General features: G+C 46.4%; 1 protein-coding gene across 2 annotated transcripts in view; it reads right to left on the bottom strand.

The window, feature by feature from the left end:
- Window positions 1-4,719: 4,719 nt before the first annotated feature.
- tbc1d22b (TBC1 domain family, member 22B) overlaps window positions 4,720-18,561 on the bottom strand; it is a 67,279-nt gene continuing 53,437 nt past the window's right edge. For both annotated transcript variants that reach the window (XM_084461759.1, XM_084461758.1), the window contains 10 exons: window positions 14,959-15,126; window positions 14,494-14,564; window positions 13,926-14,054; window positions 13,202-13,267; window positions 12,783-12,897; window positions 11,450-11,556; window positions 8,781-8,856; window positions 6,929-7,056; window positions 6,182-6,277; window positions 4,720-5,771 (listed from right to left, as the gene is read on the bottom strand). In XM_084461759.1, coding sequence (XP_084317885.1) covers window positions 5,643-5,771; window positions 6,182-6,277; window positions 6,929-7,056; window positions 8,781-8,856; window positions 11,450-11,556; window positions 12,783-12,897; window positions 13,202-13,267; window positions 13,926-14,054; window positions 14,494-14,564; window positions 14,959-15,126 — 1,085 coding nt within the window. In that variant the 3' untranslated portion in view covers window positions 4,720-5,642. The remainder of the gene's footprint in view (window positions 5,772-6,181; window positions 6,278-6,928; window positions 7,057-8,780; window positions 8,857-11,449; window positions 11,557-12,782; window positions 12,898-13,201; window positions 13,268-13,925; window positions 14,055-14,493; window positions 14,565-14,958; window positions 15,127-18,561) is intronic.

The raw sequence follows: 18,561 nt of genomic DNA on the forward strand, positions 1-18,561 counted from the left end.
ACTGGGAGAAAGAGGAGAGCAGACATCTGGATAAACTTCATATTTGATGCAAAGGAAAACAAAATCATTTGTAAACCGTGTGGGGTGAAAATTACTGGCAAAAATACAACAAACTTAAAGCGACATTTGGAGAACAGTCATCCCGAAATTCACGAGAAGATAAGCACCCCCCCACCCCCGGCTAACGTTACTGTATTAGCTAAACCCAAGCTGGTGTATTTCTGAAATACTTCAAATACAATACAAGCTAAAAGAAACCAGTGTTTCACCTAGGTTTGTGGCGGGGGAGAACTGAAGTGTCTGATCATTGCAACGCTAACGTTAGTGGCTAGCTAATGTTAGGCACAGGTTAGCTAGCAACAAGTGGGGCTATGCTTGTGGCGGCTGGCGGGGGTATCTAGCGTTAGCTAGTCTGGGTAAGCTAGCTAAGCAACTACTGCTGCTGTCTAATGTTATACTGTAGCTAGATGGATAAGACACGAACAGTTAGCTACCTGGCGCCACCATAGCCCCTCTCCTTCGGTGTGACGTTAGCTAGCCTGTGCCTGATGTTAGCTAGCCTGACTAGCCAACTAGTGCTGACATGATAATGTTATAGCTTGCTATATCAGGCAAAAAACACAGTTAGCATCAGACTGGGGGAGAGGAATGCTTCATTATGAAACTGTCTGACAGAAGCAGCCACGCTTCTGTCAGTCTGCCCCAGGGCAGCTGTAGCTACCACCACCGGTATGACTGTGTCTGAATGAATACTGGACTCTGTAAAGCGCTCTGGGTTTCATGAAGGGCGCTATATGAATCCAACTTGATTGATTGATTGAACTAAGCCTGTTAAATTTGAGTTGTCTAAATCTATGGTAGATTTTGTCGACTAAAATCGTAATGATATTTAGTCAACTAAAACTAGACTAAAACAAGTCAGATGACTAAAATATGACTAAAACTAAATGGCATTTTAGTCAAAAGACTATGACTAAAACAAAATCATAATTTGCTGTCAAAATTAACACTGACTACCATTAATGTTATGGAAGCTGCTGCTAGTTGTTGTGAGCTCATGAGCTAACTGGCTATCCCGCTCTTATTGTGCCGGATTAGCATTGTAAGCATTGGAACTGATGTGTCCAGGCGACAAGACCTATCTTAATTTATCAGACATTATTTCATGTAATTTCAATTCACAGCTATTTCAGTGGCATGACTAGCTTACGTCCTACCAGTCCTGAACAGAAACAAGCCAGCCACGCACATAAGCCAGGCTGGTCCTGGCCTGGTTTTTACATACAGGACCTGCACTCATTTTCTGAATTTCTGTAATTCACTGGCCTGGTCGCCTCAGCGGAGTTAGTGCCTGACCTCAATGGCCTCATCCAGATGGCCAAGCGCGATGGCCAAGCGAAACTGTCATGCTCACCAAGACACGCCTCTCACTGCACCCATCCACAGGAATAAGAAGAGGAATTTCACTAGCGAAAGGACCATGGTCATACCTCTCTCCATGTGATCTCTGACAGTGACCACCTCAGGTTTCTATGGCCACGGTAAGGTGTTCATCCTGAAGCCAGAGAGCTCCTGGATGAGTGGGTGAGAGTCTGGATTTAGAAGACCCCAGTCAGAGCTGATATGAAAAAAACAAAACTTTGTGTCTCAGTGAAAGTATAGTCCCTTCCAGTCACAATCCAAACCCAAGTGGTTCCAGGCATGTCTCCTCTTCAGTCTCGAGTTCCAGTGCTTGTGCAGTACAAGCCCCCACTAGTCACCTACCCAGGGTGCCATGCCATAAGACCCTGGCAGGACCACCTTGCCCCGAGCCTGACATTATTATAACGCCAACCCTCCTGTAACGGGGACCTAGGAATGAAGGGGATCATGTAACACTGGTCCCATATGGAGGAATGACCATGGAATAAACCACACAAGGTTTGTTTACATTCCAGTGTGTAATGTTCCACAACTTTGATACACAGCCCTTATTAGTGAATTCAACTGTTTCTGAAACATATCTCTGCACACTATACACACACACACTCACTCTTTCTCTCCCCCTCTCTCTCTCTCTCACACACACACACACACCTCTCTCAAAGACTTAACATTACAGTCAAGACAAAGAGTAACAATCGTTTAATATAAACAAAACGGTCCCATACAGCAAGTTGCTGTAATACCTCTTTAAGGCTAAACTCAGCACTGGATAACATTGTGTTGAGACTAAGTGGATTATGGCCCAATAGTTTGGCATATGATCAATGCATATATGAAAAATCAACCAATGAATGAATTTATTTGCCACTCCATGTCTTTGAAAACAGACATTTGACCTAAGTTTGACCTTGAGTTACATGGAGAGCATAACACAATTATAGAATGCTATTTCACAGAATAATACCACAGACCGCAGCAAATAAACATGATGAAGCATATATTACAGTCAACTTTAAGGCTGAAAGGCAAACACTAGATATACCCACATAACACTAATGTTTGCTAAAATTAACATGATGAACATACCCTTCTCAAAACCGAAAGCAAGGTGAACCAGGGACATGGACAGATGGTGAACAGGGAATGGAGAGTTAGTCCTCTGAAAACTATAGCTACAACTCAGGCTGTTTAGATGTCACTGAAATGTTGACCAACACAACTAATACCAAGACTGAAAGGTAGGAAGAGTGATGGAACATGGAACATCCAGCTGTGGTCATAGCTCTACCTCTCTGTCCTTAACCAGTCATCTCAGCATACTGACATGATGTGCGGAGCGCAGGTCGTGAAGAGCAGGATGATTGTCGTATTTTCTGGTGAAGGTTGGTGAAATGGCACATTCACATTCCACTGCATACTGTAGCTGTGATCACAGGTTCTGACTATAATAATGCCTGCTGTATCACATCACCCCAGGGAAAAATCAATGGCAACCTATTCCACAACCAGGCTCAAAATTCTAATAAAATGATTAAAAAAGATAAAACAATACAATCATAAAAATAAAATAAATTCCAGTGTAGTAAATGTAAAAAGACGGGAGCAATTTACAAATGCTTGTGACAGGCATCATTATGGACAAGCGCTCCAGCCTCCGAAGGCCTTAGGTATCACTAGGGGTCAAGACCAGTTCCAACACAGTCATCTTCCATAGGACAAAATGGAGCCTAGGCTTTACACAAATGTTGCCTGTATTACTCTGGTCTGTCAGCCTGGCTCCACCCCCAGAATCGCATGCCCACTTTCATTTTCGAAATGCGATTCAGGATCTGGAAAGGCACTCATCCAGAATGATTTCTCTGTTGGAATTCCAACCAGGCCAATCAGCGTCCTTTGAATGCGATGACAAATCCTGTGATTGATTAGGGGATGAACTAATCGCTGAGGACTCCCTCTTCGGTGATGCCCATCTGGGAAAACGGCTGCAGCGGGAGCCTGTTAAGACGGAATAATGAAGTGAAATGAAACGGCACTGAGTGTCCGGCTACTGGTCTGTAGACAAACATCCTAAACTACTGGAGTGTTGGCTGTAGGGAACGGGAGGAGAGCCAGCCCTCTGGGAGCCGTGGCCCAGGCTCTCTCTCCCGCATGGCTGCATGCTTGTGTTTGTTCATGTCTAGTGGTTTAGATTGCACTAGTTGCTTTAGATGATTTGTCAGCGAGCATAGAGAAAGAATGCAATTACTCTGAAGAAGAGCCTCGATACACACAGCACCGCAAAAGACAAAATCAAACACTTGTGAAGTGTCCAGTAGCCCTTGCAGACTACCGGTAAGGTCAACAAGTTAACTACCTGAAAGGTTCATGAGTCTCATTAGTTGAAAACATCCAACTACATTGTGGACCGGAAATTGTACAGTAGTGCCACACAGTTTCAAATGATCTCAAAATTATAGTTCCACCATTCTAGAACCAAAAAATGAAATAATGTGATAATCACTCACATTAAAGATCAGCAAGTATTTCAGACATGATATTCACATGACCTACAGTAGATAGTTTGACAGATACAGTTACATCTAGTGCAAACACAGGACCTGGGATTCATTAAAACAGTAGAAGTTCTCTGTTGTTATTGTATTCACTTGGAGGCAGTGTTGAAACAGTCTCACTACAGTCAGACGAGATCAGTCCACAAACATAGTACAGCACCCTCTACTGGTTTACAGTATCTACTGGTTACAGTATGGATACAGTTGTTTACAGTGTGGATACAATACCTACTGGTTTATAGTGTAGAAACAGTACCTACTGGTTTACCATGTGGTTAGTTTCTACTGGTTTAGGGTATGGATACAGTACAGTCTAGAAGGGTCTGGCTGCACCTCATTATTACTCTGAGACGGGGGGAAAACGCCAGATTTCTTTAAGCCAATCACAATTGTCTTGGGCGGTGTTAAGCTTTTTATTTTATTTTTCGGTGCCCTTGAAAACAGTGTCGGGGGATTGCATCTGATTTGTGCCGCTGGAATTGAAGCTCGTCTCAAAAACCTCCATCCGTTGAGCCAGACTAGACTCAGCCTAACCTTCCTGAATCAGAACCTCTTTTATGTTCAGTTCATAGTAAACTGAGCCCAGAACAGCACGTACAGGTTCAGCTTTAGACCATCTGTCTAGGTCAGACGTGTCCAGCTCCGGTCCTGTAGAGCTTCTATGTGAGCCAGTGTTTAATTGAGCCGAGCCCCACGCACCTGACTCCAGTGACTGAGCCCCGAAGACCATTACTGAGGGACACACAGATTGTTTGGGGCAGGCGGTGGTGGTGGTGCTGAGGAGCAGCTCTGAAGGAAGGGGAGCTGGACACACCTGGGGTTGATATTCAGACTGGCTTGTTAGTGAGCTCACTGTGAACACTGACAGGGCGAGGACAAGGGAGTGTGGAGCATGTAGAATTACAGGAAGAGTGAGAAGCAGAGAGACAGACATTTCTGAGGAAAAACAACAAACCTACTGTTATGTTTTGGGCTGCTTGTCAACCCGAATGAAAACAATTACCATAAAAGCACCCTCATAAAAAATATCTAAATGATTAGTATATCTGAAGCAAGACGGGCCGGTCTACTTGCAGGACGATCTCACGCACATTCATCGTCATGGCTGTAAGACGGTCAACGCTGAGCCGTGTACGGCCACGAGCCAACAACCAATCGTATTGCTGACCACAGGGATCCCGTACAGAGCAGTGTGGAGACTGTGGAGGTTAAGTCACATTGTTCAGGGCTCCAGTACCAGAACTCCTAGTAAACCCAGCACAGTTAATACAGCAGGAATTGTAACAGACGTCTACTGAGTTGTCGAGGCCATGGCCGGAACTCCCTGAAGGTTCAGAGGAATTAAACATGACAGAGACAGCAGTCTTTAAGAGTTAGCCTCTGCCAAGAGACAGCAAGTCTTTTAAGACTACAAGTGTACCAGGAGACGGAGCTGACGAGGGGGGTACTTTTCACAACCTCAGGCAGTAAGTCTGCAGCTTTACAGTGGCAGTCCTGTTAAAGATACCTCGGAGGGAATCTATACCTCGTCCGAGAGTCTCTTCAAAGTACAGAACATGCAAATGCAGAGTAGTCTGCTTTGCATGAGGGTATATTCACTGTGTGTGTGTGTGTGTGTGTGTTATGCCTCGTCTTCACACTCCGTAGTAGGCGTCACACACGGGCCTATCTCCTGTAGTGGTTGGGGGCATCTGCGAACATGTACTTCAGTCTGTACGCCTCTGCCAGTAACAGACCCACTTCCTCGTTGCCCCAGTGGATTGTGGGAAGATTCTGCAGGAGCATGAGTAGACCCTGGGGGGGGACATTAAGGTGGGACACCAGCGCCATTCTGAGTCAGGTTGAGTACAGTACAACTGATATACTGTAGGATAATATGGAACGCATTTAAGGGTGTGTAAAAACCCTCTGTTCTAACAGTTACACACACATTAACACATAAATAAACGGATGTCTATTTGCATGCAGATGTTCTTTTCTTTGTAGATTGAGAGCTTGAGTGGTCTCTTAGGAAACAGTTAAAGTAGTATCATACAAGATAACTTCCACTACTCTCTTATCTCCTCGCTCTCACACACACACACGCACACACACACACAGATGTCCAGTAAAGAGAAGATGAGGAGAGGAGGGGGAGAGAGGAGAGGAGACGGGAGAGGATAGAGGAGAGGGGAGAAAGAGAGAGGGGGCAGACAGGAACCTACCTGGAAGTCGACCATGGAAAGGATCTCTTTGCGCCACTCGATGAGGAACGCGGCGCAGACGTATAGGTGGAAGTGGGAGAAGCCCTCAGCCTCAGCCTGCAGATGCACACAGAGACACTCAAAAACTGCAATACCAACAATGCACAGTACTCCACTATACCTCACAAAGACAGACACACAGTCTCACAAACACACACATCCCAGAGGTGGATGGTGCAGCATGAGACACCTGTGTGTGTGTGTGTGTGTGTGTGTGTGTGTGTGTGTGTGTGTGTACCTGGTAGGTGTCCCAGAGGCGGATGGAGCAGTGTAGAGGTGTGTGTGTGTGTGTGTGTGCGCATGTGTGTGTAAGTACATCTGGTAGGTGTCCCAGAGGCGGATGGTACAGCATAGGTGTGTGTGTGTGTGTGTTTGTGTGTGTTTACCTGGTAGGTGTCCCAGAGGCGGATGGAGCAGTGTAGAGGTGTGTGTGTGTGTTTGTGTACCTTGTAGGTGTCTCAGAGGTGGATGGTACAGCATAGAGGTGTGTGTATGTGTGTATATATGTGTGTGTGTGTGTGTGTGTGTGTGTGTGTGTGTGTGTGTGTGTGTGTGTGTGTGTACCTGGTAGGTGTCTCAGAGGCGGATGGTACAGCGTAGAGGTGTGGGTGTATATATATATGTGTGTGTACCTGGTAGGTGTCCCAGAGGTGGATGGTACAGCGTAGAGGTGTGTGTGTATATATGTGTGTGTGTGTGTGTGTGTACCTGGTAGGTGTCCCAGAGGCGGATGGTACAGCGTAGCGGCAGCTCCCTCATCAGCAGGTTATTCATCCAGCGGAAGGCGAACTGGAGGTACTCCACCTCGTACCTCTGGAAGTGACTGTGAATGTCCTCTGGACACACACACACACACACACACACACACAAACAGGTAGACAGACGGACAGAGCATGGAATGGGTCTTTATACTCTAAATGAAAAGGGAAAGATCTATCAGGATGGAGTCTAGATACCTCTAGTTAGAGAGTGTCCTTTGGTTAGGATGATATCAGGGTTAGTTACTGTAGGATGATGTCAGGGTTAGGATGATGTCAGAGTTAGGATGATATCAAGGTTAGGATGATATCAGGGTTAGAATGATGGCACAATTATGTTAGGGTTAGGATGATGTTAGGGTTAGGATGATGGCACGATTATGTTAGGGTTTGCATGATGTTAGGGTTAGGATGATGTCAGGACAATGTCAGGGTTAGGATGATGTCAGGATGATGTCAGGGTAAGGATGATATCAGGATGATGACAGGGTTAGGATGATGTCAGGATGATGTCAGGGTTAGGATGATGTCAGGATGATGTCAGGGTTAGGATGATGTCAGGGTTAGGATGATGTTAGGACAATGTCAGGGTTAGGATGATGTCAGGGTTAGGATGATGTCAGGGTTAGGTTGATATCAGGATGATGTCAGGGTTAGGATGATGTCAGGATGATGACAGGGTTAGTTAGGATTATGTCAGGATTATGATGATGTCAGGATGATATCAGGGTTAGGATGATGTCAGGATGATGTCAGGGTTAGGATGATGTCAGGATGATGACAGATTTAGGATGATGTCAGGATGATGTCAGGGTTAGGATGATGTAGGATGATGTCAGGGTTAGTTAGGATTATGCCAGGGTTAGGATGATGTCAGGATGATATCAGGGTTAGGATAATGTCACAATTATGTTAGGGTTAAGATGATGTCAGGGTAGGATGATGTCAGGGTTAAGATGACAGGGTTAGGATGATGTCAGGGTTAGTTAGGATGATGTCAGGGTTAGTGAAGTCGTTTTGTGCTGTATAGACAGAATTCACCATTGCTAACGTAGACTTCATCTTTGAATTGCACTCAGCTGACCTCTTATTAGGCTGCAGTGAGGAGGCTACTGAAAATAGCAGTTTGAGCAGTTTTGAGCCATGTAGGGCATATAATCTCTTATAATAATCTTATGCTGACCACCAGTCAGCAGTAAACAGCTGACCTGTGCACAACGACAGGTGCAATTGCACAACCAGACAAAATATAACCTAGAAAGTTCCGCCCATCATGGCTACGGTTTAATCTTGACCTGGCTAGTGACCACGTTGCTATTTCAATACATGATTGCAGTCTTCTACATTCCCCTTTTATGACATTGTTAAAGCCTATTTAAGAGGAACCATTGAATGTTAGTGAGCGCTTCTTCCGGACTGCACTCCGTCCGGACTGCTTCCGCCTACTACTCTGTGCCAGGTAACAATGTAATGTATCATTTGCCTAGTCTGAAGCTAGGCTAATTTGTAACAGCTACAACAATGCCTCAGTTTAATAAACACCAGCGTCCATGATGTCTTCTGGAAACATCTGTCTGGAACTGAATCAATTTGCATCATTAGTTAGGATGATGTCAGGGTTAGGATGATGTCAAGGTTAGAGAAGATGATGTCAGGGTTAGTTAGGATGATGTCAGGGTTAGTTAGGATGATGTCAGAGTTAGGATGACCTGAGAATGAGGGTGATATCAGGGTGAGGGTTAGTTTGATTTGAGGGTTAGTTTGATCTTAAGGACAGGGCGGGGCTCTGCTGCTGGTCTCACCATCTATCCTGCTGACCAGCTCCTCCAGAGCCTTCACCTTGTTCTGGATCCCCGGCTGGGCAAACGTGTAGTTATCCTGGGAATTAAACACATGCAGCTTTATCAGCTACAGCTCACTGTTTCACTAAAGGTACTGAGTATGAATAGTAAAATAAATATAAGTATAGAAGTATAATATATAAAACTATGATCAAGTAAATTAGAAGTATAGTGATGTTTACAGAGTGATTTTATGTTTTACAGGTGCATCTCAGAAAATTAGAATATTGTGGAAAGTTCATTATTTTCCGTAATTTAATTCAAAAAGTGAAACTTTCATATATCATAGATTCATTACACATTCAAGGCTGATTGCCTCCATGCCACGCTCCACATTGATGCAGTAATTTGTGCAAAAGGAGTGATGAATCTAGGTAGAAATGTCTATAACATCTACATAGTCTTAAAGTCAATGTAAGCTGATTTTGTGTTTGTTTGTTTTCACGTGGACACTGTGTAGTCGATAGAGTGAGGGAGACAGCTGATGCTGCTGCTGCTGTGGCCGTTTGGGGTAGTGGGTATCAAGAGGTCACACTTAGGCCCCAGGGGGGGCCTCTCCACTGGGGTATCAATGACCCTGTTTACACCTTGCATTAAAATGCGTTTTTGATTATCAGATTGCAATCTGATCGTGCTAAACCACATGAAAGTACAGGTGTAAATGCGCCCAAAACGTTTTGAGGACGGATTGCGATACCATCAGCCAAACCACCTCCGGAGGTGGTCAGGGACGCATGTCGACCACATTTAATAAAAGTGTAAACGGGAATGCGTTTTTAATCCACATTACTGTATCAACAACATGGGCAGAAATATGTAGCCGTTGGCACGCGCCGGTTCCAGACCAGCAAGAAGCAGCAACTAACCATTGTTTATGAATTAATCCTATCTTAACTGAAGCTAAGCTTTCGGAGTGGGAAAGTGATGTGTCCTGATCTCAGGCTATTATAAGCCCAAAATGGCGGGGTGAATTTCACGAAGTAATTGTGCATCACCTGTTTAAGCAGCTGAGTTTGACACAGCTGTAGCCGATCGGCTATTGCTAGTTTTGCGTCCAATGTCCCATTCATATCTCAGCCAAACAACTATGCTTGAACTTTTCCACTTGCTAGCTTGTGCTTCTCATTATTATATTTGGGGGAGTTGCTTGTGCACTGGGTGGATTCTTTATTGGGAATTAGCCGTTGGATTGTATTCAGACATAACGTAGGCTACTGTCAAGGATCACAGCTGACTGATGCACTTTCCCTTCCCGCAACGGAGGGTTATCAGCCGTCTCATCGCTGACCATCATGATGCAGTTAGATGCTTTTTAGCCAAGTTAATATTATGGAAGCTGATGTCGTGATAGCAAGAAAGCATTAAAATGGATCCTGGTCAAGGTTGGAGTCCAGACGAGTCTACTCTCAATTTGGTCGGACGAAAATATTCAAGCACAAACAGGATGTGACGTTCGATTGTCAGCTGGACAGAGTCGATCGGATCGGGTTGAAGATACTCGAAACGCATATTAATGCCAGGTGTAAATGTAATCAGGCTAAATCATTATCTAGGTACAATCTCGATACAAGACACATTTTAATGCAAGGTGTAAACGGGGTCAATGACACATCTCTATGGGACACTATAAACAGACAACCCAGACTGAGAACCAATGGTGATTAAGACATCATGTTAGGGTGACAGGCGACACATCTGTATGGTCACTCCTCCACCAATATAGCTTCACTAGGCCCTAAACGGGCAGGCCTAGGCGTGGGGGGTGGGCCGAGAGAGCACTATTTAACGTCTCAACCAAACCTTGAAACTTTGATTTGGAAACGGCAGGCAACTCGGCCGGACAGATTCGCTGCTCCCAGCAGGCAGATACGCTGATAACACCATGCGGGGAGGGAAGTCTAAGGCCTTGACTTCACGCCACAGCCGCAGACAGCAGAGAAGCAGGGAGAGAGAGAGACTAGGGAAACATCTGAGTGTTCCATGTGATTGTATCTTTGTACAATAAATCTGTCATCTGTCGCCGCTTCCAATCCCGTGTTGGGTGATTTCATCAATGACTATCACAACAAGAGGGCAATTAACATCGTGGTTCATAATTAGATGGTGCTGCAACTCTTATCAAGGCTTACAAAAACTACACAACGCAGAGCAACAGAAGAAAATACCTCATAAGCCAACAGGAGCCCCCAACAAGTATTGAGTGTACTAATGAACATACTGAACTATTAAAGATTAAAACAAAAAAGGCTTGAAATATTTCACTTTGTGTAATGAATCTAGAATACAAGAACGTTTCACTGTTTGAATTAAATTCAGAAAATAATGACTTTTTTTTTTTTATACAATATTCTAATTTTCTGAGATGCACCTGTATGTTCTGTGCTGCTTTCTTGTATAGGTCCCTCTTGGAAAAGAGATATTCTTAAAGAGACCAAACTCTGAGGTAAACAGACTCATCTCCAGACCTGACCCTGAGGTAAACAGACTGATCTCCAGACCTGACCCTGAGGTAAACAGACTGATCTCCAGACCTGACCCTGAGGTAAACAGACTGATCTCCAGACCTGACCCTGAGGTAAACAGACTGATCTCCAGACCTGACCCTGAGGTAAACAGACTGATCTCCAGACCTGGATCCCATCCAGCAGCTTGCTCATGCACCAGAAGCTGTCGGCCTCCATGTTCCTCTGGGTGTCCAGGGGCAGCGCCGACACCTCAAAGTTCTCCACGTCCTCCTCTAGGAGACACACAGCAGAGGGAGGACATCAGTACAGCAGCACACTGTAGCCACACACACACACACACACACACACACACACACACACACACACACACACCCATACACAAAACTCCCCATGCACACACACACGCACACACACTCACTACATCCACTACAAAGTGACAGCATTAGCACAGAGACAGCGTTAGCACAGTGACAGCGTTAGCACAGTGACAGCGTTAGCACAGTGACAGCATTAGCACAGTGACAGCGTTAGCACAGTGACCGCGTTAGCACAGTAACAGCGTTAGCACAGTGACAGAATTAGCAGTGATATCGATAGCACAGTGATAGTGTTAGCACAGTGACAGCATTAGCACAGTGATAGTGTTAGCAGTGATAGTATTAGCACAGTGATCATGTTAGCACAGTGACAGCATTAGCACAGTCAATCTGAATCCCATATCGCGCACTTAGGCGAAAGTGCAGAGCACTTGTGGCCTTGTATGCGCATTCCCGCTAAGTCCACAAGGGCTCAGGGTAGTACCAAAACGGAATTGCTAGGTCCACAAGTGCGCCACTGCCGCCATTTTGCGCACTTTAACCGCACTTACCGAAAGTCCGGCTTTTTTTTTTTTAGGAGCAGATAATTCCCACAGTCCACCGCGTCTCATGTGACACAGTGCTTGAGTGCATCCGAGTCATGATCCGAGTGCATCACACATAAATTATGACATTTGCCGATAACACAACATTTATCTTGAAATCCACATGCTGCAAACATATCCCACCCAACATAATTTGTAAATTACTATTAAATTAAAACAGACGTCAGTCGGTCAATTTGCAGAGCCGAGCGGAGAGCTGAGGAGCGCGTCAGAGCAGCCTCTGCGTCGGAGGGAAGCGGCAGCCAATGAAAACGAAGTGGGAGGGGCATTGAGCTAAACTGGCTTGGGAATCGTTGGCACGCAGCTGGAAGTGCTGTCCCATTTAATTCACAGCCCTGCACCCTCTGGCCCTTCCAGCTGACGTCAATTAAGTGCTCAGGCCTCAGGCCGCAAGTGCGAGGGGCCGCAAGGGTGGTTTGCGCACTCAGATTGGGATTCAGCTAAAGTGTTAGCACAGTGACAACATTAGTACATTTACAGCATAGTGATAGCATTAACAGAGCTGCTGTTTAGTAAAGCATTAAGAGGCTCCTCAGGTTATGCAGTAGTCAGTTTTGCCCAAGCTGAACGACCTACCCACGAACTCGGAGAGGAACACCACGAAGAAGGGCGTGACCAGGTCGTTGATGCCCTGGACATAGCCGCTGGCCGGGTGGCGGATCGCCCAGATGAACAGGATCCGCTCAAACACCTGAGGAACCACAGGACCCGGGGCTGTCATATGTCTATTACATGTCTATAACATGTCTATTACATGGCCACTACACATGTACCTGTAGTATATGTCAATATCATAGTTACACCATGTTTATTATGTCAAAAGCATGTATGTATAACTGGTCTATTTCCCATCTATGGCATGTATATTGTATTACATACAATGTGTCTACAACAGGTCAATAACACAACATGTGTAACACATCTATAACATGTTGATTACATGCCTATTACACGTCTATAACATCTGCAACATGCCTATTCCATGTCCAGCTCACCTCCTGAACAGCGGGCTGCTGGAACAGCGGGATGAGAGGGTTGGTCCTTGGGATGTCTATGTGGATCTGAGACACATTCAGAGGTTAGCTTAGTGGGGATGTCTATGTGGATCTGAGACACTCTAAGGGTAAAAATGTGTTCTGTACGACGTTACCATGAGAAGACAAGGGGTTGAGTTCACAGAGAGGTGTGGAGGATGTGTGTGTGTTTGGAAAGGTGGGCTAAGTGCCTTGGTAAGGTTGATCGATTGAACCCTGCCTGAACTTGACTACTCTTTTGCCTTGCCTGTACCTCTGCTTTCGTATTAAACCGCCCGCTGGGCTTGGAACTGTCCATCTGTGTCCGTGGTCCTGCGTTTGGGTCAGCTAGCCAACCAGCCCCTTACAATGTCTATGGGGATCTGAGACACATTCAGAGGTTAGCGTAGTGGGGATGTCTATGTGGATCTGAGATACATTGAGGTTAACATCTGAATGTGTGTCCTCTCAGGTCCACATTGACATGCCCAGTATATGTGTGTGGCAGGCATCTATGGTGTAGGTTTGGGTTTGAGGTCTCAAAGTTTTGCCTGTGTTTGTGATTATTTTATCCATGCTTATTGAACTAAATATATGTGTAGGATTTCTTCAGATCTGGTCTGGAAAAAAATCTGTCTGCATGAGGCCAGCTACCCGTCTGTCTACCTACCTACCTGTCTGTCTGTCTGTCTGGATGAACAGCTACCTGTCTGTATGTATCTTTGTAGTTGTCGTCTGTTCTGGAGTGGTAATACTGCTCGATGAAGCCAAAGTACTCGTCTCTCTTCCTCCTCAGGACCAGCTCTCTGCGCTCCATGTTGGCTGGGAGGTAGCCCTGTGCACACGCGCACACACACCCCCCCCCCCCCCACCCCCCCCACACACACACACACACACACACAAACACCCCCCCCCCCACACACACACACACACACACACAGGGTGAACAGAGAAACTCATTAGCAAGAGGACACACTCTGTTAACAAATGTAAACAGAACAGAGAAACATAACATAAATAAAACATCAATATTAGCTACATCTTTCAGTGAGTATAAGTTAATCATTATTTTATAGCTGATGAGACTGATGCAACAAAGGCAAAATGGCATCGTCTTTGAATCTAGAAACACCAGCCAAGGGGTACTGGACTGGTATTAATAAAATCTGTGTTATTTTTTGGGCCAATTTTACACTCTTTACCTGCAATGCTAGACCATGAACGGTCGATATTATAGGGCCCTATATTTGAGATGTCATGGTCATGTGACTTACAGACAGGAGTCTCCAGGTGATTGGTCGAACCTCCCGAGGGATGCCGGACCAGCTGTGCTTCCTCAGCTCCTCTAAAGGGGTCAGGTGACACGGTACAGAGTCAGGTGACACAGAATATCACGCACTGCAAATATAACATATTTGAAGATCCAGAAGTTTACTTCAACTAAGGAATGAATAAAGAAAGATGCAATATAAATTCACATTCTCTCTACAGTGCACTACTGTACTGCTACACTGGGAGCCAACTGGGAGCCAACGTGAAGCTGAAACACCATAGAAGTGGCTCCCATGTAGAGTACTGTCACGAGCCACGTGTGTGACGCACGTATCTGACACCTGCTTCTTTACATGCTCCCTGACCTCTCCCAGGCCTGTTCTCCTGCCTAGTGCCTGCCCAGGTCCGTGTTGGGACTGGAGAACCTGCCTGCCCAGGTCCGTGTTGGGACTGGAGAACCTGCCTACCCAGGTCTGTGTTGGGACTGGAGAGCAGCTGTTTGAATTTGTCCAATCGGCTCTTCTCGCGCACGGTCATGGGCGGGGCCCCGGAGGCGTTCTGGTCGGACATGCGCGCCACCAGCGGGATGATGGGTCGCACGGGGAGGGACTGCTGCTTCTGGAGCGGGGAACGCACTGCGGCCATCAGAGACAAACAGAGAGCATGATGGGATAATGCAGAGTGAGTTACCGGTCATATACAGGTGATATCATGCAGCTGCCATATTGGTCAAGTCTGATGTAATCAGGTGGGAGAATGCGAAAGTGCCTGCTGACTCCAATGTTCACTGATCACTATGATACACTTCGCAATAGTCTAAATAACTAACTAAATCACTACACTATTGGAAGTACAAGCTCGTCATGAGGCTGTTTCTCACTGTCATAGTTTTTGTGTTTGGAAATACATGGACGTGAATGCAGCTGATGGCTTACTACTGCTCATTAACAAACGTGAAAACTATGGCAGTGAAAAACAATCAGAGTCTGGTACTGATGAGTTTGTAATTCCGATTTGTTGATTTGTAATTCTGCCTGTTATTGGTTCTTGAAGTGTATCATAGTGGTCTTTTAACATTGGAGACAACAGGCACTTCGACATTCTCCCACCTGACTATGTCAGACCAATATGGCGGCTACGTGATATACAGTAGGCCTATTACAGACACTCTAGAGCAGGGGTGTCAAACTCAAATACACAGTGGGCCAAAATTTAAAACTTGAACAAAGTCGTGGGCCAACATTGAACAAATGAAAATTTTAATATGGACCCAAACAAGTTTTGCTTTAACATTGAATATGCACTCATCACTTTCGCTTTTGGTGCGCATCAATGGTGTGCACTATTATGTGAATACGCCCTCAGACACAAGTGTTGGTGCTCCATCTGCTCAGTAGAGAAGCTTGTAAAACCCTGACTGTCCTACAGCTAGGCAGACAGACAGACAGCCGGCATGCAGACAGACAGCCAGGCAGACAGGCCGGCAAGAAGGCAGACAGGATTGAATGAACAGGAACAGAGCAAACACAGTCTCTATCACAGTGAGATGTTACATAACGTAAAGCTTCTGTTTTCTGCCTTTCTTTTCGCCATTTTTAAGAAGGGGTAACACGGTTACAGTTGTAGTATGAGATTGCTTTGACTACTGTCACAGAAGAGAGGGCGTTTCTGGGTCCTGTCTTGATTGACGCGCCAAAACAACAGCAGAGCATTATGGGATTTGTAGTATTAGCGGTGAATGCGCTGTATAATACTGGCGGGCCAGCTCTAGTAGTCATTTGGTATTGCCTCGCGGGCCAAATATAATTATACTGCGGGCCAAATTTGGCCCGCGGGCCAGAGTTTGACACCCCTGCTCTAGAGAAAGAACTAGGCGCATGTGTAGCGACCGCATGCGTAGCTGTTATTGTGATCTACATCAGTGTTTCTCAACCAGGGGTTCATGGACCCCCTGTGGTCTCTGGCATAATTACAGTGGGTCCTTGGGAAAGTGTTTAGAAATAAAAAATGTTATGGTATTTTTGTTGTATTGTTACAATGGTAATGTATCAAAACAGTTTAAATTATATTGTTATAATTATATTAAGCCCATATTTTGTGTGTGAGCATTACTTGCAGGGTTGTGTGATGCGTAGTGCAGTAGATCTGGGGTAGTAAGTAGTGTTGTAGTTAGTGCATGCTGCATTCTGCTTCTGCTTGCCACTCTGCTTTCAGCTACCACCACCGGCTAGCCCTCTTCATTGAGGGTGAAAAGAGGAGCCGAGTGCGTAAGTCTCCTTCTGCCGGTACAAAGCTACTCCACTGCCAAGACTCCTACAGTGCCTCCCCGTGGCCACACATGGTAACTGGGTACCTCGCAGTCCCAGGCTAAACTGGGAACCAAAAGAGCTATGTGGGAACAACATCTCCGTCTCGTCCATCCCGTGGACCCACCATCCGCGGGAGGAACTGTCTGGGTCGGGTGCGCTGCCAACTAGGTGAGTGAGGCGGGAAGGTGAGGTGAGAACTAGTGAAGGCGGAGGGCACCAACGGACCGGACCCGGGAAGCAAAGGCTGGCTCTGGGGACATGGAACGTGACCTCGCTGGGGGGGAAGGAGCCGGAGCTTGTGAGGGAGGTGGAGCGATACCAATTACACCTGGTGGGGCTAACCTCCATGCACAGCACCGGCACCAAACTCCTGGATAGGAGTTGCTCACGGTATGAGGCGTAAGGCAGGTGTGGCTATACTAGCTAGCCCCCAGCTGAGCGCCTCTGTGCTGGAGTTCACCCCAGTGGACGAGAGGGTCGCCCCCCTGCGCCTTAGGGCTGTGAGAGGGAGCACTCTGACTGTTTGTGCTTATGCACCGAACAGCAGTTCGGAGTATTCAGCCTTCCTGCAGACCCTAAGTGGAGTCCTATTTGGGGCTCCTGGAGGGGACTCCACTGTCCTATTGCAGGACTTCAATGCACATGTGGGCAATGATGGAGAAACTTGGAGGGGTGTGATTGGGAGGCATAGCCACCATGATCTGAACCCGAGTAGTGTTTTGTTGTTGGACTTCTGTGCTAGTCACGGTTTGTCCATAACAAAAACCATGTTCGAACACAAAGATGCCCTGAAGTACCCCTGGCATCAGAACACCTTAGGCCGAAGGTCAATGATCAATTTTGTTATCGTATCATCTGATCTGAGGCCATGTGTTTTGGACACTCGGGCGAAGAAAGGGGCAGAGCTGTCCACTAATCACCATCTGGTGGTGAGCTGGTTTTGATGGCGGGGGAAGCTTCTGGACAGACCTGGGAAACCCAAGCGTGTAGTGAGGGTGAACTGGGAACGTCTGGAGGAAGAGCCTGTCCGGAGAGATTTCAACTGCCATCTCCAGCGGAGCTTCTCAGGCATCCCTGTGGAGGTTGGGGACATCGAACATGAGTGGTCAGTGTTCAAAGCCTCCATTGCTGAAGCTGTGGCTGGGAGCTGTGGTACCTCAAGGGGCGGTAACCCTCGGACACCGTGGTGGACACCGGTGGTCAGGTCTTCTGGGACATGTTATCCTGAAAGACCCCAGAGGCAGTTGCAGGGTATCGATGGGCCCGTAGGGCTGCAGGTTTGGCCGTGACCAAGGCAAAGCAGCAGGTGTGGGAGGAGTTAGGAGAAACCATGGAGAAGGACTTCCGGTCGGCACCAAGGTGTTTCTGGAAGACCATCCGGCACCTCAGGAAGGGAAAGCGGGGGACCATCCAAGCTGTGTACAGCAAGGATGGGACACTTTTGACTCAACTGAGAAGGTCGTTGAGCATTGGAAGGAGCACTTTGAGGAACTCCTGAACCCAACTAACCCACCCTCTACGATCGAGACAGAGCCGGAAGATGATGGGGGGGTCATCGTCAATTTCCCTGGAGGAGGTCACTGAGGTAGTCAAACAACTCCACAGTGGCAAAGCCCCAGGGACTGATGAGATGTGTCCAGAAATGCTGAAGGCACTGGATGTTGAGGGGCTCTTGGCTGATACACCTCTTTAACATTGCGTGGAAGTCCGGGTCAGTGCCAAAAGAGTGGCAGACTGGGGTGGTGGTCCCAATATTCAAAA

Source organism: Borostomias antarcticus, assembly GCF_949987555.1.
Source record: "Borostomias antarcticus genome assembly, chromosome: 3".
Classification (NCBI taxonomy): Eukaryota; Metazoa; Chordata; class Actinopteri; order Stomiiformes; family Stomiidae; genus Borostomias; species Borostomias antarcticus.